Raw genomic sequence first — 24,518 nt, 5'->3', positions numbered from 1 at the left:
TCTGCATATCCTTAACGATGTAACCATACTATGCCAAAATAAAGATTGATTGATTGATAAAAATGATCGAGTAAAAAGGGTGTCTTTTTGTCTTATAACAGTATTGTTATCTATATTGCGTACCATCCTTGCGCTATCGCCCCGCGCCCGGTACATTCCGGTCACGATCGACATGCCCATTATCAGTTACATTCCATTTTGATAGGAAAGTGGCCAGCACCGAGTTTTCAAGAAAGGAAGCGCACCCAAGCCTGATGACGATTATTGTTGTGGGACAAAAAGACACCCTTTTTATTCGATATTTTTAGAGTGTATGTGATAGCATATCTTATGCACTGTGTGAATATCTCGAATGAGAGTTTAGTTCTTCAAAAAGAGGCCGCAAGGCGAAGAAACTTGACGCTAAAAGCTGAATTTTGTTGTTACGTTTTTACGATCACTAAAGATGATTGTAGAATTAAATTACAAAAATTAAAAAGTCAACAAAAGTTCTAAAGCGACCGCTTCTTCTTGTGTGCCTCTCAAAAACAGTTTTCAAAAAATTATAAGAAACTGTAGCAGTGCTACGTTGCAAAAACTACGCTTAAACTTCTCCGTAATCTACGTACCACAAGAGTTAATTGGTGTATATAAATAAGAGTTGTACCTATTACCTAAATAATGTAACTAAATAGGTTGCTTGTTACTCTAACAATAAATAACATGTCAGCGCCCCACGTTACCAACGAAAAATGGTAATACAATGCCGTTCCCGAAAATAACGTAACCGACGTAACCTCTGCCACTACTCTAAAATCATGAATTTTAATCAATGTGCATTTAATAAAGAAAGCCACAATACAATTCTTTATATCTCAGATGTGTATTTCACATAAAACTTCTAGCCAAAACAAGGATTGTGCACAACATGCTCATTTACCCAAAAATATTTTACAGAAGGGTGCGGCCTTAGCAATAATACAGTGGAATAAAGTGATGTCATATTCTGACTGGGGTACATGATGAAGCCATTTTTTAACACAGTATTATACACAATATGATTAATTATTTATCCATGCTATGCGAAAAAAACAGCATCACTGAACTCTCTAGAAATTTAAGGCAATCGGCCTTTTCCGCGTCAGAACAGCTCTTCCTGTGGAGGTCGTGGATAATAAGACTGGTGGCTTCCGAAACTGCCCACCACGCACCAGTACGCAATCGCGGAGGTCTGCACTGGTGGCTTTCCTAATATTTTCGGGGGGGGGGGGGGAATAGGAGGAGAAGCAAAGTGGCAGCGTTTGCCCTTTGTGACCCCAGATGATGTTCCTTGGTCGACTCCTGTCGTCGCGATTTGGCCACCAAAAATTATGGCATATGCCTCATCGACTTCGGCGCGTGCGCAGACTGGATAGTCAGAGACGGTCCATTTTAAAAGCGTGCTTTTACTGACGAAATGAATACGCAAAATTCACAGTAATGAAAAGATGGCCAAGTGATGGCCTTGCATTAAGAAAATTATCGGTGCATGAACATTTTTACCTTCCTTTATTCTCTATATATTTTTACATATGTTATCGAGCAATTACCTTTGTAAATAGCTTGTATACGGCGGAGAGCAAGCTGATCTGCCTGTATTTCTTCATGTCCCTGTCATCTCCTTTTTTATGTAATAAGATGATGTTAGCATTGTTCCTAGACTTTGGTACTCTTCCCGTCAGGAGACACTTCGTAAACAGGGTGGCTAGTTTTTTTGACACAATCTGTCCTCCGTCTTTAAACATATCTGATGTTATCTGATTCTCACCAGAAGCTTTCCTTCTTTGCATTCGCTCGAAGGCTTTTGTAACTTCCATGATTACTGATGAGATGCCATCTGGGTTACTGCTACTTTTTATATTAGGGTCGCGGCTCTGCCGGCTGCTGTACAGACTTCTGTAAAATACCTGCGCTATTTTAACTGTCCTATCTATATTGGTAGTTACTTTGCCTTTCTTGTTTCTTAGTGCATACATCTGTTTTTTGCCTATCTTAAGTTTCCTCTTCACTGCTTTGGCAGTTCCTACGTTCTTCAGAGCGTGTCCGACTTTCTTCATATTGTACCTTTTTACATCGAATACCTTACGCTTATTCAGCTTCCAAAGCTCCGACAATATTACTTTTTCTGTCGGATTTGAGAATTTCATGCTTTCACGTTCCTAATGAGGTACTTCGTCTCCTGAGGCAGCTTGCAAGTGTCCTGTCTAATTATCGTACCTCCGGCTTCCGCTGCACACTCTGTAATGATTCTCGTCAGACTGCCATTCATTGCGTCCACGCAAATGCTGGTTTCCTCGATAGGAGCCGAGTACCTGTTCTGAAGCGAGACTCCGAATTGCTGTACTTTCCCTCTCAGTGCTAGCTCATTCATTAGCTTTTTGCGTATCAGTTTCTGTCGTTCATTCTTCAAGTCTTGGCGAATTCGATACCGTACCATTCTAAGGTCACTGCATCGTACCTTGCCAAGAACTTCCACATCCAGCACAATGCCTGGGTGTACACTCAGTGTAAAGTCTATTTCGTTCTTATTTTCGCCATTACGGCTCCTTTATGTCCACTTACGGTTCCTCGTTTTCGGTAGAAGGCATTCAAGTTTCGTAATTTCTTGCGTTCTGCCGATTCTACTAATAGTTTCACTCTGGCATTTCTAGTACCGATGTCATAATCTCCTACTGCCAGTTCTCCAGCCTGTTTCTTCCCTACCTTGGCGCTGAAGTCGCCCTTCAGTATAGTATTCTGTGTTTGTATTTTAGTCATTGCCGATTCCACGTTTTATAGGAGGTTTCAACTGACGCGTCAACGTGGCTGGATGTTGGCGCGTAAGCGTGTACCACCCTCATTTTGTATCTCCTATTGAGTTTAATTATGATATCTTCTACCGTTTCAATAAACTATAGTATTCAATCATGTTGCCAGCTCTATTTCCGGAATTAAGTAACCCTACGCCCAATTCTATTTTGTAAGCCAAGCCACGATAGCAATGGATGTGCCCATTCTGTAGCACTGTATAGGTCTCATATATAGGACAGAATACTCAACAATCGACCACATTCATACTGTCAGTCAGGTGATGGGAAAATTCTCAAAATACAGTCAGCCACTATACCTGGCCTTCATAGTTTACGAGAAGGTGTTTGATTCTGGAGAAATGTCAGCAGTCATGCAGGCACTGCAGAATCAAGCTGTCAATGAAGCATATATACAACTCCTGGAATAAATCTACAGGGGATTTACTGCGACCATCCGGCTCCATGAAGAAAGTGACAAAACACCAATCAAGACAGAGGGATACAATATCTTCAAGGCTGTTTACCGTGTGCTTACAGAAAATTTTCAGAGGCCTAGAATGGGAAGGGTTAGAGATAAAAGTAATGATGTGCACCTTAGTAACCTACGCTTCGCCGATGACATTGCATTGCTGAGTAACTCAGGGGACGAATTGCAACTCATGGTTAAGGAGATAAACAAGGAGAGCAGAAAGATAGGTCTAAAACTACTCCGCAAAAAACGAAGGTAATGTATAACAACGTCGAAAGAGAACGGCGCTTCGAGATAGGTAATAGTGCACTTGGAGCTGTAAAAGACTACATCTGCTTAGGACAGGTAATAACTCCGGCGTCGATCAACGAGATTTAGTTACCTAGAAGAATAAGTATAGGGTGAAGCACAATTGACAAGCACTCTTGAATTATGACAGGTAAATTGCCACTATCCCTCAAGCGAAACGTATAAAACAGCTGCATCTTGCCGGTACTTAGATAAGGAGCAGAAACCTTGCGACTTGCAAACAGGGTTCAGCTTGAACTGAGGACGACGCAGCGAGCGATGGAAAAGAAAAAGATAGGTGTACCTTTAAGAGACAAGAAGAAGGCAGAGTGGATCATGAAAGAAACTGGTATTAAGGATATCAAAGTTGAAATCAAGAAGAGGAAAGTTAGATGAGCCGGGCATGTAACGCGTATGCAGGATAACCGCTGGTCATTAGACTAGCTGACTCGTTATGGGTAGTATTAGCGCACAAACTCACAGGACGAAGAGAAGAGACACAAACAAGCGCTGTTTGCGTCTCTTCTTTTCGTCCCGTGAGTTTGTGCGCCGGTACTGCCCATAATGTATCACCAAATAGCCCAACTTTCTGTCCTGACTGGATTTCCAGAGAGAGAACGACTACTGCTGTTGGAGAAAGGCTGCTGATGAAACCTTCCCTCCGTATTGAATCTGTACGATATTTCTTGCCTCTAAAATTATGCAGATAAAAAGAACACTGAGTTCCTTTGTGGGCTACTGGATTGGTGAAATACATAACTGAACCTAATTGATCCTCTTTCGAGTTTTTGTTGATCTCTCGTGGAATTACCCGTTTACTTTAACCACGGTTAGAAAACTAACGGTGGTTCTGAGCATATAGCTAGCCACCTGTAATCATAGTTATCCGAAGGGTTCATGTGACAACGACAAAACAGAGAAACACCAACCATTAAAGTGATTAAAAAAGCGTTTTTTACAGCCAAACCCATCATTAGGCTAGAACATGGGTCACGCGCGGCGCCGTAGATATCAGCCGATGGCGGTGTCCGTAACCAGTATCGCATGAAATAGAAAAAAAGCTCAGTAAATAAAAAAAGATCACAGCTTTGCCGCAAGGCGATTCAATGAACGCGATAGCAACAAACTGAAAGGTGATGCGCAAAACGACAAGCAGATCAACAGTTGTCCCGCGTTTCTCGGGCACAGTCCACGCACGAAACGTGCTCACGGGTACTGATAAACACGAATAAGCGTCTCAGTTGTTACTTTTCTCTGTCTTACAAGAGTGCCAATTTTCACAACGCACACATTGCGATGATTGCAGTGACCTTTGTGCACCCGGTAACCACAACGGTATCGTCCCAGTGAAAGCCCAAGACGTAAGTACGATTGTCCCCACCGCGAATTAAGCAAGCCCACGCAAGAGCGTCAACCCTGCCACCTCTCCGCGGGGCAACGTACGCGTGGGAGATAAGAGCACGCGCTGCCGCGTCGTGACAGCTTGGCGACGCGTGCTCATTGCGCCATCTCGCTAGCATTGCTTAAAACACGATAGTTTCCCCCGAGATGTCCATCACAAGCAGTAACTATCAAATATCAATAGCTTGCTGTTCTAACGCTGAAGGAGGTGCTCTTTTCTGGCTCAGTGGCAAACGCCTAGCGCTCACAATGCAGAGGTCACACAATCGATCCTACACGAAGAAGTGTATCTTAACGCGTTCGATGCTCTACCAACTGATCTACCACGGCGGTCATCGTCGCTCAGTTGGTAGAAATTCGAACGTATTGCTTGAAGGTAGCAGGTTTGGGTCCGGCACTCGGCAAGTTATTTTTTCACTCACTTTTCTTTCTCCACATTTACTCTACAACTGGGTCTGATAGCTTCCCGTATACCCGTATCCTTTCTTTGGCATTATTGTTTGTTAGATCCCCATAATATTGTGTCAAACACGCAATTCTACACTCATATATATATATATATATATATATATATATATATATATATATATATATATATATATATATATAACTATATATATATTGTAATGAATTAATGAATCTGAATAATGGACGCTCTGCTGGCAATGAAGACGATGACGATGATCAGTGGCTGCAGTGGTAGCTCGCGCACGCTGTTCGCCATTAGCCAGACCTGCCTGTTAAAGCTCATTTTGCCAAGCTGCGTCTGAACCTTTCTCGACGTACAACACATCTATTTTAAGTGGTGGAGGAGCCGGGGTTCCCATCAACCTGGAACTTCGCAATCGGACGCTACCCTCACCGTTCACCATGACTGCTCCTGGCCCTTCTCAAGCTGCCTTACCAACGACAGTCTACTGTACTGGCGTGTCTCGGCAACGCGACCCACCAATTTTTCGCGGCAACGACGAACAAGACGTCGAGGACTGGCTCGTCGAGTACGAAATCGTAAGCGCTTCCAACAAGTGGAACACCTGCGACCAGCTCACAAACGTGCGCTTTTACCTCGATGATGTGGCCAGCCTCTGGTTCAAGAACCACGAAGGCGAAATCACCAACTGGTCCGCCTTCAAGACCACCATCGCCGCGGTCTTCGGTCGTCCCGCCGTGCGCCGGCTTCGTGCGGAACAGCGTCTCCGTAGTCGAATCCAGCGCAGGGACGAGACCTTTACAAGTTACATTGAAGATGTCTTGTCTCTCTGCAAGCGCGTCGATGAATCTCTAACCGAACGCCACAAAATCAAGCACATCATCAAAGGATTTGACGACGATACCTTCCAGATGCTCGTTGCCAGGAATCCACAGACCATCACCGATGTTGTCCAGCTCTGTCAGGAGTACGACGAGTTGCGTAAGCAGCGTGTCTCGACGCGCAGGGCCGCTGAAAATACGGCTGAAGTTTCCGCCCTCGTGCACGATGTCGCTGCTGATCACACCGTTTTACTGCCCCACATCAAACAGTTCATTCGTGAAGAAGTTGCGCGTCAGCTTTCTCTTGTGGCCGAAGCATCCGCGCCAGTGATATCGTTAGACTTACGTCTACGCCAGGTCATTGAGACACAGGTCACGCAGGCACTGCCTCCATCGCCATCTGTCCCTACGCCGCTGACCTACACTGCCGTCGTTGCTAGACCCCAAGCCCCATCTGTCTCTGGCGCATACAGGCGCACCGGGTCCTCCTACCCTACGACGCTGCCTACATACACGGCACCCCATCCCGTTTCGCCTCCTGCACCTTCTGTCGTTAACCCATGGCGCACCTTGGATAATCGGCCCATATGTTTCGCATGCGGTTTCGTGGGACATATAGCACGCTACTGTCGCCGTCGTAACTTCCAGCCTCCAGACCACGGGAATTCTGCAAATTACCAGGCTGCCCAGAATCCCCGGCGACCATCTTCTCCTATCACCGACTCATTGTCCCCACGACGCCCTGTCGATTCTCGCCGGTCATTACCGCCCCGTCGCCGATCTGTCTCCCCGATGCTTCGGCGCACGAGCCCCGCTCAAGAGGAAAACTGACAGCCGCAGTTCCGGAGGCAAGAACTGCGTCGTCGTCGAACTTTCTAAGACCTCCTCTTTGTCCGACCAACGAAATTGATGTGCTAGTAGAAGGTGTTGCTGTACGTGCACTTGTCGACACAGGCGCCGTCGTTTCTGTAATTAGTGAAAAACTGTGTCGCGATTTGAGAAAAGTTACAACGCCGCTTACGAATCTTGCTCTGCGTACAGCCACCTCCCATTTCATCGCGCCAACAGCTCAGTGCACAGCACGCGTTTTCATTCAAGATGTTTGGTACGCCGTCAACTTTGTTGTTCTCCCACGTTCATCTTACGACGTCATACTAGGATGGGATTTCCTTTCTACCCATCAGGCCCTCGTCGACTGCGCTCGTGCTGAACTCACGTTGACGAATCCGTGTCTTGATATCAACCACCACAGTCCCTCCAAAGTGTTTGCCGCAGCTGACGTCCGCATCGCGCCGTTGTCCGCCGTCCTAATGCCTGTGTTTTCCCCTGCTGCCACTAACTCGACGTTGCTGTTCCAGCCAACTATAGCTAGTGTGCAACACCGAACCATCGTCCTCCCGTTTGCCGTCATCAACTTTTCCAATGGTTCGGCGGTACTTTATGCGTGCAACGTTTCTGCATGTCCGTACATCCTGCTACGCGGCGAGTATCTGGGAAGCCTCGAGACCTTAAATTGTATTTTCGAAGACCCGATCTATCCAGACAAGCCATTTTTACCGACTTGTGCCATTACACCCGCAACGGACGCTAATGAACCTATAGATGTATTCCGCAAGTCCATTGATTGTAACTTCACCCCTGAGCAGCAGAAACAGCTGATCAAGCTCCTACAGCGTTTTCGAGCCTCGTTTGACGACAATCAGCCTTCCTTAGGTCGAGCGTCATCTGTTGTTCACCGTATAGATACCGGTCAAGAGACGCCAATACGGCAGCGTCCATATCGTGTGTCGACTACCGAACGCCGTGCCATCAATGAACAGGTTGACGACATGCTGACACGTGGCATAATCGAACCGTCAAGCAGTCCCTGGGCCTCTCCAGTTGTGTTGGTGAAGAAGAAGGACGGATCCATCAGGTTTTGCGTGGACTACCGGCGTCTCAACCGAATCACGCGCAAGGATGTCTATCCGCTGCCACGCATTGACGATGCCTTGGACTGCCTACAGGGAGCCGAATTTTTCTCTTCTTTAGATCTGCGCTCTGGATACTGGCAGGTACCCATGGCAGAGGCCAATCGTGAAAAAACTGCTTTCATCACGCCCGACGGGCTTTACGAATTCACAGTCATGCCCTTCGGCCTCTGCAACGCACCAGCTACTTTCGAGCGGATGATGGACTCTATCCTTCGAGGCCTCAAATGGAACGTTTGCCTTTGTTATTTAGATGACATTGTCGTCTTTTCAACTGATTTCGCAACCCATTTAACCCGCCTCGAGAAAGTCCTCGCGTGTATATATCTGCCGCGGGGCTGTAACTGAATCTGAAGAAGTACCATTTCGCTGCTCGAAAGCTTACGATCCTTGGCCACATGGTTTCAAAAGACGGCATTCTTCCTGACCCTGCCAAACTTACAGCCGTTTCAGCGTTTCCCAAACCGACCACCATGAAAGAGCTCCGAAGCTTCATAGGCCTTTGCTGTTACTTCCGGCGCTTCGTCCGCAATTTCGCGACGATCATCGCTCCTTTGACCAAGCTCCTCGCCGGCTCTAGAGACCTTTCCGCCTGGTCTGCCACCTGTGACGATTCTTTCAATGAACTGCGCCGCCTCCTCACGTCGCCGCCTATTCTGCGACACTACGACCCATCGGCACCCACAGAGATCCACACCGACGCTAGTGGCGTCGGGCTAGGCGCTATTCTTGCACAGAAGAAAGACGGCTTCCAAGAGTACGTGGTTGCCTACGCAAGCCGAACTCTTAGAAAAGCCGAAACCAACTATTCAGTCACTGAAAAGGAATGTCTCGCCATTATTTGGGCGATAGAGAAATTTCGACCTTACGTGTACGGGCGCCCTTTTGACGTCGTGACAGACCACCACGCCCTCTGCTGGTTGTCGTCACTGAAGGATCCAAGCGGTCGCCTCGCCCGATGGGCATTACGCCTCCAAGAATATAATATTCGCGTGGTCTATCGCTCCGGCCGGAAACATTCGGACGCAGACGCCCTATCCCGTTCGCCGCTGCCCCCTGACCCGGACTGCTGCGAAAGTATAACTTGTGATGCCACTGCCGTCACCATCGCCGAGATGCCATCTGAGCAACGCAAGGACCCTTGGGTTGCTTCGATTCTAGACATCCTGGCTGGGCACACGGCTTCCACCCCTTCTCGCACATTGAGTCGGCAAGTCGAGCACTTCGCCACTCGCGACGACGTGCTGTACCGACGCAACTACGCACCCGGTGGACGTCAGTGGCTACTCGTGATTCCACGTCATCTGCGATCCGAAATTCGTTCCACGTTTCATGACGACCCCCAATGTGGCCACGCAGGTTTGTTGAAGACTTATTCTCGCATACGTCTCCGATATTACTGGCGTGGCATGTACCGTTTTATACGACAATACGTTCGGGCCTGCTCGACGTGCCAGAGACGAAAAACTCCCCCTTGTCACGCCAGCGGTACCTTGCTACCCTTACCATGCCCGTCCCGACCATTCGACCGCGTCGGCATCGATATCTACGGTCCCCTTCCCAACACCGCTGACGGTAACCGCTGGATCATAGTTGCCGTCGACCATCTCACGCGGTATGCCGAAACTTCATCCCTTCCCTCGCCTACAGCAAAGGACTTTGCGACTTTCGTTCTTCACAACATCGTATTACGGCATGGAGCACCTCGGGAGTTACTGAGTGATCGTGGTCGCGTATTCTTGTCAGACGTCATCACAGCATTGCTGCGTGAGTGCTACGTCGTTCACCGCACTACAAGCGCCTATCATCCCCAGACCAATGGAATGACAGAGCGCTTCAACCGCACCCTTGGTGACATGCTGTCTATGTATATCTCGTCAGACCACTCCAATTGGGACCGAGTGCTCCCGTTTATCACGTTCGCTTATAATACCGCCATTCAAAGCACTACTGGGTTCTCTCCTTTTTTTCCTCCTTTACGGATGCGAACCTTCTTGCACTATGGACACCATCCTTTCGTACAAACCTGACTCCTCAGAGTCCACGACTTTGTCTCAAGCCGCTACATACGCTGAAGAATGCCGCCAACTGGCAAGATCATTCACAACTCAAGACCAAGGACGCCAAAAACACCACCATGACCCATCAAATAACACTACTTCCTACGATCCAGGTTCACTCGTCTGGCTGCATGTCCCTTCGGCTACACCTGGCCTTTCTACCAAGTTGGTCTCCAAGTATCACGGCCCATATCGTGTGCTACAAAAAACGTCACCGGTGAATTACCTCATCGAGCCACTGGAACCATCTTCTGACCAGCGTCGTCGTGGCCAGGAAATTGTCCACGTCTCGAGACTTAAGCCCTGCTACGACCCTCCCGTGTTTACTTGTCCATAGGTCGCCAGGATGGCTCCTTATTTCGCGGGGAGTAATTGTAATGAATTAATGAATCTGAATATTGAACGCTCTGCTGGCAATGAAGAAGACGACGATGATCGGTGGCTGCAGTGGTAGCTCGCGCACGCAGTTCGCCATTAGCCAGACCTGCCTGTTAAAGCTCATTTTGCCAAGCTGCGTCTGAACCTTTCTCGACGTACAACACATCTATTTTAAGATATATATATATTGTGTATATATATATATATATATATATATATATATATATATATATATATATATATATATATATAGTCAGTGAATAATTTCAGTCACGTGCGTGACATCAAATAGCGGATCTATTTTTGGACAGCATCAAGTGACAGAAGGCTTGCACATAGCTCGTCTTTTTGGCAGTAAGCGATGTGCGTCAAGGCGAGGCGTCTGGAAGACGTCAATTGAAGGCGGGTCGATAGTAATTATGCCTCGATATTGTATTGCAAAAGCCACTCGGTAGACTATTGGGGCCTTAGCTACACACCGCCTGATCCGTAACTTGATATATTCGAAACGTGAGTCCGCTATTTGACGTCATGAACGTGACTGAAATTCTAAGTGAATATAATGTTACGGTGAATCATATATTAAGTTTGTTTTGTGCATTTATGCACTGTTGGCTCCTTCAATAAAACCTTCAGTTTGCACTTAACGCCCGTCCTCATGTCACTTTTCTTCGTCCTGTGTTGGCACTGTTTTCTTAAGTTTTGTGTCCTGCAGCTCACCTTTACTTCTATTGCACTTAAAATGTTTCTGAATTTAAAAAGCACGTAGGCCGAACCTGATACAGTTTGTCTTTTAACAATCAAAGTCTCCTTTGAACACTTTCTTTTTATTTTTTTGTTCCAAAAAAATGTATCGCATTCAGAGTGGGCAATATATGCGAAGTAGTGCTGTACCTTTTGTGGGTATCTTGTATTATGTTGAAATGCATCTACTCAAATCCCCGACAACATAAGTACAACTTTAAGTAGGTTATTTGGGTAAGGTGCTATTCGCTAGTATTTTTGTCGTGCAATTTTGTTCGCTCTATAGGCTTTGGAATACTAGTAGCTATACAGTTAATTATTGTTTTATTCAGGAAGCGAGCCACCAGCTACCATTACAACTGGTAAGTATATAAGTGATGCTACTACTGTGCGCCTATTTTCATGAACAGGCGGCAGTTCCGTAAAGCGCAAGTGAAGGGTTTTCAACAAGCAATCTCTTCGTTCTAGCATCTTTTCAGTAAGTATGATCTACGAAAGTCACAATTTTCTTTTAAAATAGCTGCCACAAGTCCGGCACTGTTGCATAGCGAAAAAAGTCACTGCAAAAGGGTCAGTTGTATTTGTGGCTTCGTTTAACCAAATAACCCAAAGTGCCCCAGTTACTTTGAGGTAAGAGATAACACATATCTTTTGTTTGTTAAGATCGCCACGTTTGTCTATGAAAACGGTTTATTTTATTCGTTCATTTTATTGCACAACCTTAGGTTGTGGTAGGTGCTCAACTGGAATCCCAAATGATGCTGCTATGATAAATTTAGGGTGTTGAATAGATGTAAGCTAGACGTGCGATCGGCTGCAGACCTGGGTATCACATTCATTGGAACAGTATTTCTCCCCTCTTGGTATAATAGCTAAGGGGTATTCAGGAAAAATGAGTAGAAAAAACGACATCTCGAGCTACGGCGCAGCTGTCGATTGATTAGAATTCGACTGGGTATGACGGTGAGTCAGAGCAAGGGAGACAACAAGCAACCTCCTTCGAGAAATAAGTGGGACTAAGGTCCTTGGCGAGAAAGTTTTATTAATTTGATGAGTGAGTAAACCACGATAGTTGAGTGAACCCCTACAAAAATTTAGATTTTCTAACACGGATGACCAGCCAGACATGTTTTAGAATGAACCACTCTAGCATGGCATTTATACAAGGAAGCAGCATTCTTCGCAATGAGACGTTCTTTAATGGAAGCAGAATAAATTCCTGATATTTGTCTTTGATTAAGAAGAAGTGAATGTTCTTTAAGGCAGCGTGCTAACGTACCACAGCCAAATCGCCCTAGTTAAAATAAGGAAATCTATATTGTGGTAGTATGTTAACTGTAAACGAGATCGAACATCACCTGAACATGACTGCTTAGGATATTTGTGACCGAGTAGAAAGCTCGTTCTATGCGTGTCAACTTCACTTCTTCCAGATAGGAGGCGTCCCTTTCTATTCGGTAGTGCTAAACACTGTGCAAATAGCGCCTTTTCATGTCTAACAATGCTGCGTACCTACATCTATGGAGACATTCCTCACTTTGAAGTTGTGGGCTATCCAAAAGAAAGAGGCATAAACCATCATTTTTGCTCAGTTTTACTTTGATGAGCGTTGTTCCCATGTATTTTTTGCTAAATTTGCGACTTTTCCAGCCAGATGAGACAGGCTTCAGTGAAACAACAATAAAGCCCCGCGTAGAAATACAAACATTTCCTAGTATGAAACGCTTTGATCTACATGAGCCGGTACAACGTAGCTTTATGATCAAAAGCCAAACAAATGTGGTACAGGCTTTAGGAATCAGAGCTTCAAAAATACGGTGGTTCATGCGCCGTCAGTATCTATTTTGGTATTGTTCAATGAAATGAAATCTAACATTTATTAGTCAGAACGAACACCTCCAAATTGAACTGTGCACACATGAAAATTAATAACATTACACGGACGTCTGCGGTCGTTTTTTTTGTGTGTAAATCGTTCACTGTTCAGTATGCTCCCTTTCATCTTAACAAAAGGTATCTGGGGTATAAAAAAGGTAAACTTGCGGTAGAGTCTAGTTTGATCTGGTGAATTGAAAGGAATGTTAAGTAGAAAAAGGGAGACAGGACACCAGGTACCTTTTTTGTCAATATATCTACCAGCTTGGATTACAGCCTTTGCACTATGGCACTCCCTCCCCAGCTTATTTTGTGATTGGTGAACCTGGCAAATCCCCACCAGGAGCAAAATGCCATACGGACTTTCGGTGGAAGCAGCCGCCAATTCGCTACGCAGACCACTCGCTAGTGCGAAACTCTCTTACTGGCTCGAAGCTAGAGGAGTACGGTAAAATATTTTTGGAGGTTATCATCTTTTCTCTTACAGAAGCAAGTCATCGTCGTTGATGCTGTGCTGCATGATCTCCATTTTCTGCGTTGTTTTTGTGTTCATCTGCGTTGCAATGATTTTCACGTTGACTACGGCCGGTAAGGATATCTCCTTCGTTCTTTTTTTCGCCTAGGAGCTGAACGCTAGCTCCATTTAGACTTAGAAACTATAGAATGCACATTCAGCTGCTGCTGTATATTAGGCATGACGTTCATGCAGGCGTATAGTGTGTTATGACCTATGAATTTATAGAACCTCCGCCCTTCAAACTGTGGCACACTTGCATTGATCTCTGCCGCAAAGTTGTTGTGCGTTCTCTTTCGACATGAATTTCCACGAATTAGCTCTGAAATGTTTCCATTATAGGTAGTTTTTGTTACGGTAATCACTTCTTTTTTTAATGCTAATGTAACTAGTCCACATGTCAACACTTCAAAGTTCATCGCACATTCTTAAGTATTACGTCTCGCTGCAGTGCAGTAAGATATCTCATGACGGAGATGAACAGTTATGTCAAAATCTTCAAAAAATTTGCCAGCAAGGTCCTGTTTCTATCTGGAAACTAGAGACTTTAGATTATGCTTGTATAAAAAAGCCACGATACATTTTTTACCGACTGTTCTAAATCAGTTACACAAAAGAAATGGACACTGTTTATACTCAGTCATCGAAAAGGCTACGGGAAATGTTTATCTGGTTGCTTTTGCTGTCACATGTTTATTTGCATCTTTCTTTTTCTAACTCTGCGCCGATTTTCTTTTGTTTCTTCTTTATATGGGCGAAATTTTTTTAAGATAACTATATTTAATAGTTCTTACCATAGGGTTTCCCTCTTTTACTTCATACATTATATATGCATTGTGCTTCTATTTCGCTGCTGTGAAGCTACCCTTTGTATGAAGTAACCAAGTCGCCATCAAGATGCTCAATGCAGCTTTTTATGCCTGGTAAACCTCAGAACTTTGTTGCAAGTAAACTGAAAACTCAAAGCGAATTCAAAGAATAACTCCCAAAACTCTTTGGATATCATGACAGAAACCGACAACCGTGCATTTCAAGGAAATAATGTCAGGACACTCTTGCTCACGTTAAAAGAAAGCACGTATGCTTAGGCATGTTGATTATTCATGTTAGCATTGATAGCGCACTAAGCCAACCAGGCTTTCGTTAGAGGAAACAGGCATACACTATGCAGCACGTAAAACTTTGGAATGCGCGGGCAGTGCTCTATACGTATGTTACTGCGATAATTGTATGAATACTTTCGGTGTATTTTCACCGTCGCTGAAGCCGCCATATCCTGTACTTGTATAAACATGCATACATACATAAATAACCATAATGAAATTATTTCAGGCGGAACATGCTTTAAAGCACGCAGCGGTGCTTTCAAAACTGTGTCACGTCCCACCGCAGCACACTGCAGCAGTACTCAGTCGGTTACAACCTAAGAATAAATGCATGCTCCGCCCCTAATACTTCAGCACGCCTGTCATTCATATGTGCAACAGAACAATGTTTGATGATTTCAGTTACCACCATCAGTGCATTTTCGCTGCTAACGCAAGTGCTAAGCCTAATATAAAAAAATCATCGTTCCCAGTTAGAACATTAGGTTTTCGTAGCACTGAAGACGTAACTTTTAAGAAAATTTGCCAAGAAGTAAAGGTTTTCGATGAGAAACTAGCGAAATAAACATGATCCTGTACGGGCAAGTACAATACGCCTGAAATCCGTGTGATCTGCCTGACGTCGTGTTAACATCTTACTACCATTCAATGAAACAAGTATGCAATTTCTGCCAGGGTGGGACGGTGAATGCTGTAAGCAGAGTTCATGTTTATTTTCAGGCTGTAAGCGACATTACAAGACTAAATTACGGTCAAATCAATGGAGTTTCATAGAATATTACTTAGAGGAAAATATGGCGTTAGAGTCTACAGGGGCTCCTTCAGGGGCGCTTGTACCTCATGGAAATTATGGGAAGTACAGGCCTCGGATCCGCTTTGAATGGTTTACGTTCTTTAGGTTTGCGACACTTCTTTTCCGGGTGTAAAAGAAAGTGATATCAAGTTATATTTAATTGAAACGTGCTTTAATTATTTGAACGCAAACTTTATTGCAAATAGTTTTCGTGACAAGGCTGCAAAAGTGAAACCTGGGCAAATTCAACCCATAAAGCAATGCATCGCTCTGCCATTGCTCTGCCATTAACATTTAATGAATTATTTTTTACAACACTTCAAAAGAAACAAGCTTGTTTTTATTTCGAGAATATGCATTATTTCATTATAGAAATAATATAGCATTAAGTAAAAAACGCTGATCGTTTCGTCTTCTGCGACGCTAGGTGCCTCTGTCCCAGTGGTCTGCCCACAACACACGTCTGGCTTTGTTGTGTAGTCGAGTCAGCGCAGTGTGACGATACGTCTACTTAGCTTCGTCATCATTTTTCAGCGGATTTAAAACGAATTTAGGCAGAACGTGTTTGTGAAAAAAAACATGAACTCGTTGCAATATCCTGCGCTGGCATCAGACGCTAGGTCCATGCGCGACGGTCAGTGGACGATTCTTAGTTTTAACTGTCAAATACGACTCGTAAAGCCCCAACATCGCATAAAAAGAAAATATCTAGTGGTCGTCACCCTTTTTGAACAACAAAGGCACTGCTTGAGCCTTTTTCACCGCACTCCACTACCCACGCTGTACGAAGAACAAAACTGAAACTGTAGAAAAAAATACATAGACAGCTTGCCAGTTAACCATATCCAATTCGAAGCCTGTACTTCCCATAATTCCCATGGAGGTACACGATCGCAGCACCCAATTTTTCTCTAAGTATTATTGTGTGAAACTCTATGGTTTCGGTTGCTCTCCAAGATACAAACGATAAAATGCGAACATGGGCGTCACTAGGTCAAACACGCGGGACGTCACACGTGGAGAAATTTAAATTACGCGCAACGCGGACTGAGCGGCATCGTCGTCCGCGATGCGTTTGTCAACTCGTGCTAGTTTTCAAATTAAAGGTTCTAGCACCGCACCACGCATGCTAAGTCGACCAGGGAAAAAGAGCATTCCGTGGCTATAGCGGTGGTGCGAGGTAGTGGGAACAAATTATCCCTAGTAGGCTTATTGCTCAGGAGGAAAGGAACGAAAAATATCGTCATGGCTGATCCAAAATAAGAGGAATTATGTTACAACGTGACCCAAATCCCGAGGCTCAAATGACGGCGCAAAATGTGAAAGTTACGCACAAAAGAAAGAAACGCATGACACAAGCGCTGAATAACTGCTTTATGCTTTCGTACTTTAAAAGGTATATAAGTGCAAGGCAATCTTGCCGCACATCCGCATACAGTAACAGGTATATGATAAACCATGGAATAAAGATGATAGTGTATTAGATACGCGAAGACAATAAAATCTACTCCGATGTGTGCAATGACAAACAAGTAAGGAGAACTAAGAACATGGGCGTTTCTGCTGTATTTTTTATTGATATGTGAGATTTAACGTCCCAAGCAACCTTATATATACGAGAGAAGCCGCAGTTGAGGGCTCCGTTAATTACAACCTTCTGGGGTTCTTTAATGTGAAGTCAAATCTGCGCACATGGGGGTACAGCATTTTCGTCTCCATCGAAAATGCCGCTGCCGCGCCAAGATTCGATTCTTCGACCTGCGGGTCAGCAGCCGAACACGCAAGCCAGTAGACCACCACGGCGGGGCTGCGCTGTATTTTAGCCACTGGATTATGTACCAATTATACACGAGTGCACTGCTGTTTGAGTGACCACGATCGATGTCAGCTAAAACTGTCGAAAATGCGAGCCAAGGTTTCGCGTAGATGCGGCCAAATTTACAGGTCGGAAATTATCGAGCGTTTCACCGGAGTTTCGATGTATGGCTCCAACTTCTGCTTATACATAGAGTGCGCGGCTCGCCTGCTTGCTCTCGAGGTAGCCCTACCGTGGTAGTCTAATGGCTTAGGTACTGGGCTGCTGACCCGCAGGTTACGGGATCAAATCCCAGTGGTGGCAGCTCCATTTCCGGTGGAGGCGAAAATGCTGCTGGCCCGTGTGCTGAGATTTGGGTGCACATTAAATAACCCAGGTGGTCAAAACTTCCGGAGCCCACCACTACGACGCCTCTCATATTCATATCGTGGTTTTGGAACGTGAGTCTCCACATATAAGTCAATCAATCAATGCTCCCGAGGGAAGTTCTGTACGTCATTTGCTTTCACCGCAAAGTTTACGCTCAAGCAACCACAGGCAGGTCAATTACTTGCTGAAGTGGCATCCTTTGCGAAAGGAGTGCGAAATGCAAGCTGTAAGAGCTAAAGCTAGGGTTAGCTGAAGAAACAACAGTGATGGCTCGTGCTCGCCCTGTGCGATCTTTTCGTGCGTCCTTGTTTGTGTTTGAGAAGCGTGCTGCAAGTTTCTAGCTCCTTGGCGTTCTGCCCATACAATTTCAATTTCTTGCAGTGTATTCATACCTTAGCCATCAAAACGAATCTCTGACGCATTTTTTTGTCTGTATGATAAAACGACTAGCTTGGCGTTCATAAGAGTGTGGCTTAAAGAAATTAGGAATTTAATTGTCTGTAAATGCTTTCGTTGCTGCTTCTCCACGCTACATTTTTTGTTTGCTTTGTAACGATATATTCCCCAATAACCGTGTTGCGACTCCACTCAGTTCTTCGCACTTCACGTGCATCGTCACGTGTAGGTCCCCTCGTAGCCACCTTTCCAATGATTATTCTTGTTAGGGCACGTCAACTAACCAACGAAAAGAGAGAAGCGTTACACACTTTACTTATAACACGTCCGTAGAAACACTGATTGGCAACTGATACAGCAAGTTACAAATTCATTAAGTATTCTCCTTTGTTTGGGAGTTTGTGTGCTGTGTTTTGCGTCACGCGCCGTGTTTGCAAAAAGCGAAGGGCACACTCACGAAAGGACACAGCTCTATCAACTAAAATTGCTTTTTTTACTCAAGGAACTTAATAATAGAAGAAATGCATTACTTGCACACTTCCACACAGTAACCGTTACATGAATACTTGCGAAAATAAAATCGTAAAAGACACCAAAAAGGGATCCCTTAACGTTCCATGCATAAAAATTCAGTTGATAGCCCTGCGTCCCATCGTAAGCAAACTTTAAGTGCTTGCTCAACTATTCGTAGTGGTGCAACATCCAGTACAATATAGCTTGGATATGTACACCACTTCTCTGCTGGCACTTTTCTTGTTAGACGTTATAGAGGTCACCGATACAGACTATGGAGGTTCAAGCGGTGGAAGTGTGGGCGGTGGAGGAAGCAGTGGTGCTAGTCCTATGCCGCCAAGTCAACCGCCCGTGGTGCAGCCTGGAGGTATGACAGACCAGTTTAACATCCATGCCTTTGCTGTAGCTAGTTTCCGTTCCTTCTGTGACAGGCCAGCCTTCGACCGATCTAACGACTCGTGAATTGAGTACAGCCGCCACTTCCCAACAGACATTGAGTACAGAGGCTCCCGCGCCTCCACCAGCGATCGCAACAGGTAAGCTTACGAAAGTCAGGAAATATTTCTCGGTCAATAAAATAGGGGCACTTGGCATGTTTCTCCAGTTTCTATTTTATCTTTTCTTTATTCATTGTTCCAACTTCAATAGCTAGTTCTGTAATTTATTTTGTATATTCTTGCTGCTGTTTCATTCAACCCTGCAAGGTGGCCTTAGATTTTTGTAGCAAATTTTGTCTGAAACATTTACTTGTACCTTACACCTGGTAACGGCCCCCTTGAGGGCTAACCGTATATAAACGAATGAAATGGGCGAAGTGCTGCAAACACACTTTGAAAAAAGAATGCGCAAGGGTGTGTTTTACAGCGTTCGGTGAGTCTTGACATGTGATATGGATGATTATCGTTGAATACACACGTGCACTCTCTTGGTTTCTACGACTACAGCGGTCTTGAAGGAGAGTTCGCACGTATTTCCAAAGAAAGTCCTGCACGTGCCAAGGGTTCGCTCACAAGAAAAAGCGCAAACACTTGCCTTTTAAAAGTAGAAAAAGGCATCTGTATAAGAGATGCGACGAGAACATGAACGGCTACAGCTACTTCACGCAAAAAAACTACAATTAGCGCAACGGCTCGCATGAAATAAGATAAACTACGAGAGCTCTGGCTATGAAAATATCTACCGTGTTCACGGCAACCCGATGCACAACACGCACGACATTACACATTTTGTTTCCTTGATTTATTATTTCGTATTATGTAATGCAGTACTACTTCAGTGCATTGCGCAAGAATTCTTGAAGTTGTTTTTTATTACAAGCTGACCTCTCAGTTTTTCGGTTGCCTATCCCTGGTAACGGTTCCTGTTACAAAGTCGCCTCAACAACATCTTTTTCACCATCATAATTTGCCCAGCTCGACGTACCAAAACCTACTCTTTGCTAAAGCTGATTTCTTAAGGCTTTTTATTTCGTAGCTTTGCGCTACAAAGATGAGAGGACCAGTATTATCTTTCAGCACATTTTTTTACCTTTTTCTCACCTGGCTGCCTTCCACCTCTTAACGGTGCCACTTCAGGCCATTCAATTCGTCGTTTGTCGTGTAGTGTGAACGCAAGACGTTGCATCTCAGTCTTTTCAAGTTGACCGAAATGCCTGACTACCAACAGTTTTTATTCGATAGCTTTTCTTCAGTCACAAATTTGCTGCTCTGGGTTCTAAGAAAAAACAGTTAAGCCAGAGCCAGAGTTAAGCCATTGCTGCAAAAAAGTCTTAATTTTGCCACAAGCGCGAAACCATGAACGCAATAACATCGAGTTGGACTCTCATGCAAAGAAGCACAAGCAGCTCGAGACTTGTAGCATGCCTCTAAAGCAAATGGAAGGACGCTATGAAAGAATGCAGAGGTACACACAGGATTAGAGCAAACTAACAGTTGTCACAGTTGTTACGTTTATGGGTTTCGCACTTGCAACGTGCTGCAAGTGTAGGCAACGCAGAACGCAACGTTCTTATTGTGTTTCTTTTAAACGAGAATGCATTTCTTAGTCGGGCTAAGTAAGGTGTCCGTCGAGATCTGTCCACCACACTCTCCCTTGCAACAGCTTTGGGCGCGCGTGTGCCTAGCAAACGAAGCCCCCATCATGTCATGCCTCGGCGTCGGCGTCTGTCAGCAACAGCCCACCCCCTCCTTGACTTCAACGTGACTTGCCTCTGCCTCAATGCAGTGCGTTTGAAACGCGCGTTTGTAGCACTTGTGCTGCTTGCGTTTGCGTAGCGTTTGTGTTGATAACACGCTGACGTTATGGCCGTCAGGTACAATTAAAGCTGCAGTGTTTCGTTGCTTCTTTTCTCGCCGTTCGCTCTCTCTCCTCCCTGCGCCCCACTCTCCCGTCTGCTCGTTCGTACATGTATATAAACGTAGTGAAGTGCGTGCCTCACTGCCGACCGTTCGCTGGCTGATGAATGTGTGAACAATTGGTTACGGTAGAAATCCTCATGTCGTCATTAATTTACGCCATAAAAAGCAGCATATTCACGGAGGGCATGTTGATGAGTGGGGCGAAGCACTGGCTTATGAGCTACCGCCAGGCGTATTTAATGTGTTTGATTTACATTTAGAGAAAAGTACGTTTGAAGTTTACATAAGTCATCTCGATTATGACGCTGTCAGGAAGGGCTGTTATATTCAATGTATCTGTAGTCAAAAATAATTTGTTTCAAATGCTAGCAAGAATGCTTTGACATTCAATAAAGTAATATTAAAAAAAGGTAAAACATGAAATATAGAAAAAACCAAGATATTAAACCAGACGAAGAGATAACAGGGTTATTAGACAAAGCCCCCAAATCGAGTTTTATTTTAATGAAGCCGGCCATTCGATTTTTCCAATACCTCTAACACATAAGCTTGATGCTCTTGATGTGGATTCTAAATGAATAACTCACAATGAGTGCATTTCGGTAGACCCGGAGAGGTGCAATTCCGTTGCCTTTGGAAGCACGAAATACCTGTCAGCTTTAACGCACGAAATTCTTCGATGCTTCGACGTTGTGTTTTATTGAGAGCAGAGCTTAAAAGATTACATGGTACGATGTGTTTAGTTACTTAGTATTTCACCTTCACAGTGGCCGAACCCATGCCTTCCTACTCCTACGTCTGCACGGTCAGTCAACCAGTGCGCGAGAATGTGAGTTACCTGCCTTCTGACGGCATGTGCGACTACATTTTTTACGACTCCCTCTACAAAGACGGAAACAACAGACTTCTGGGTGGCATTGGTGCCCTAGAGCCCGGCACTCAGTTCTTTATAGACCAGGCGCCCAAGTACAGAAGGAGCCATTTCGGCGTCTCCTTTGCGCCCGAGTGAGTGAATTCTAATAATAACGTCACTTCTAATAACGTCATGCCTAATGCCGCACAGCGTACTGCGCACCGCCAGGCTTGCTTGGGCGGCCTCGCTCTCATGTGATAAAACTTACCTTGGTAAATCGGACCCCGTGGGGTGTTCTACTGGTTATGATGTGAAATTGCAGACCTAAAGACCGCCAGATTGAATTCTGGCTGCAGCAGATGCCTTTTCTATGAAGACGGAAATGTCTTAGGACCATGTGCTTAAATTTAAGTGTTTCGTTAAACGACCCCAGGTGGTTGAAAATCCCGGAGCCCTCTACTACGTTGTGTTTTATAATTATAGCTTAGTTTTCGAACATCGAACCCCAGATACTATCATATTACTTGTGGTAAATGGTGACTTGCACCAATGAGTAATAGAGCAAACACACGCTATAGGAAAGGAGTAATAGAGATAAAATAGCACATCTTGCACTCATAATAATTCTTCCCTGAAATAGCGTAAAGCAATTCCAAGCGTCGTTGATTATATGCAGGAGTAAGCTGAACATGCGCGGCTGGCGTTCAAAGCTTAGAACATATGGAAAGGGCTCAAATATTTCCCAGTGGTGCTTCTTCGTCCCTGCAAAAATCTGAATATTACCACACGTCTTCAGATGTGTGATACATTGTTTGTAATCACTGTTTCACTTGCACATCACAGCTTTCTTTGCGTGAATATGTGCGGTAGGGTAGCCTTCGTCTTACATAATCATAGACGTCTGCCTTCACGCATGAAGGAATTAAGCAGTTCTGTCAACGTTCATTTGTGCCGTGTATTTTAATCATGATGCTTTTGTGCGTTTGCGCTGTAACTTAAAACTCATTACTGGTGGCTGGCTGGTGGTGAATATTGGATAGTACTCGGGAATGTTCGTTATAAGCATACGTTTCTTAGTGCTTGCTATGTTGTATACCACTGGCATTAGTTGGTCAGTTTTGAATGCGACTGGCGATTCTCGGTTACTGGCGAATCTTGCTGATGTTGGGACTTGTACTAGATAATGCCGGGAAATGCTTCGTAGTGTCGATTGTGTAACGTGGCCAAGTGTTCGTTCGATGTTGTCTACTGCAAGCTTATTGTGGTGACTTCTCAATGACTTCGTTCTGCGGCTTTGAGATTGGAAGCTCTTTGTTACGAATAAAATAAAATGTGAAAGATTTCAGGAAGCCGTTAAAGCAAATTCTCTTATCCTAAAAAATGGTTAGGGTAGCTCTTGACAAGATACTGATTTTTTCTTTGCGGCAGCGTTTTATAGCACTGCTGCTTTTTTTTCTTGTATAGTAGCAACGTGCTGTACAATTTAAAAGGTGTTTTGTGGTCGTATGCTTTCTTTACTGAGCAGGAAGCGGACCAAGGACTACATACGATGAGAGTGTCACAAGACAACCACGTGAATTCTTTTGTAGTCTTGCCCGAGTTCAATATTTTATGCGGAAGATGCTATTCAGACAAGCCAACTTCTTCACCCACCCCCACCCCTGCTATATCTTTATAAGCTCAATTGCATCTAAGTATGTTACGTACTCCCAGTGTAAAAAATACGAATCAGTGCATCTCATGGTATGTAAGTCCCGATAAAGGTTTGTCTTACACTGCGAAAAAACGAGAATGATGATTTAGAGGGCTCACACCATACACGTAATGTTTGCGCACGGTGGCTCTGCCTACTGGTCTTCACATTTAAAGTTTTTGCAGGCCTCTTCTCCTAAGCGCAGATTTCAAAGACCCCACCTTCAATGATGCGATCGATGCTATCTGGAACAGCAGAATCTCCCATTTTGGCTTCCTGGACATCTACAGGCAATACACCCAACATGGCCACGTCACTGAAGCGCTTATTGTATTAAAGGTGATTTCAAGTGTAGCAGAATTTATTAGTTAACTAGTTCATTGGAACTGCACGTAGATGTCAAGCTGAATCAAATGTAACTTACGCTGCCCGTCAAAGCAGGAGCAAATTATCTTGCAAGGTCCCTCTTCCCAAGCCCCCGTTCAAGTGTGTGCACCGAAGAAAAGGTTTTACAGTTCGAAGCTTTCGTCCGTGAGATAGCGAAATAATGATCAAAGAGTCTAATCAAAGACACGTATATTAAAAAATGCACTAACACAAAGTAGACCAGGCACGCATATAGGCATTGTCATAAGGACAGCCGGAAATTAGGTGCTACCTTCAATAATATAGTAGATCCTTATCGTGGCCCATGTAAAACTTGCACTTAAATGCACATTTGTCATCACGACTCCCAAGACGTACGCTACAATCAGAAACTGAAGTTCTTGGTGGCCGCGTTTTGGACAACGACACGTATCTGACTCCGATGCTAAAAAAGCAGTTGCAATGCTAGAAGCTGGTTCAGTACATGTGGGAAATGTAC

At 44.6% G+C, this 24,518-nt stretch overlaps 1 protein-coding gene across 1 annotated transcript in view; it reads left to right on the top strand.

The window, feature by feature from the left end:
• Positions 1-22,116, top strand: part of LOC142768376 (uncharacterized) — a 40,518-nt gene extending 18,402 nt beyond the window's left edge. The window contains exons 4-7 of the mRNA XM_075870347.1: positions 13,731-13,831; positions 18,998-19,117; positions 19,182-19,286; positions 21,875-22,116. Coding sequence (XP_075726462.1) covers positions 13,731-13,831; positions 18,998-19,117; positions 19,182-19,286; positions 21,875-22,116 — 568 coding nt within the window. The remainder of the gene's footprint in view (positions 1-13,730; positions 13,832-18,997; positions 19,118-19,181; positions 19,287-21,874) is intronic.
• The last annotated feature ends 2,402 nt before the right edge of the window (positions 22,117-24,518 follow it).

The sequence above is a fragment of the Rhipicephalus microplus genome, chromosome 8, assembly GCF_043290135.1.
Source record: "Rhipicephalus microplus isolate Deutch F79 chromosome 8, USDA_Rmic, whole genome shotgun sequence".
Lineage (NCBI taxonomy): Eukaryota > Metazoa > Arthropoda > Arachnida > Ixodida > Ixodidae > Rhipicephalus > Rhipicephalus microplus.
The sequence above is the reverse complement of the archived record's forward strand: the minus strand, read 5'-3'. Positions and strand labels throughout refer to the sequence as shown.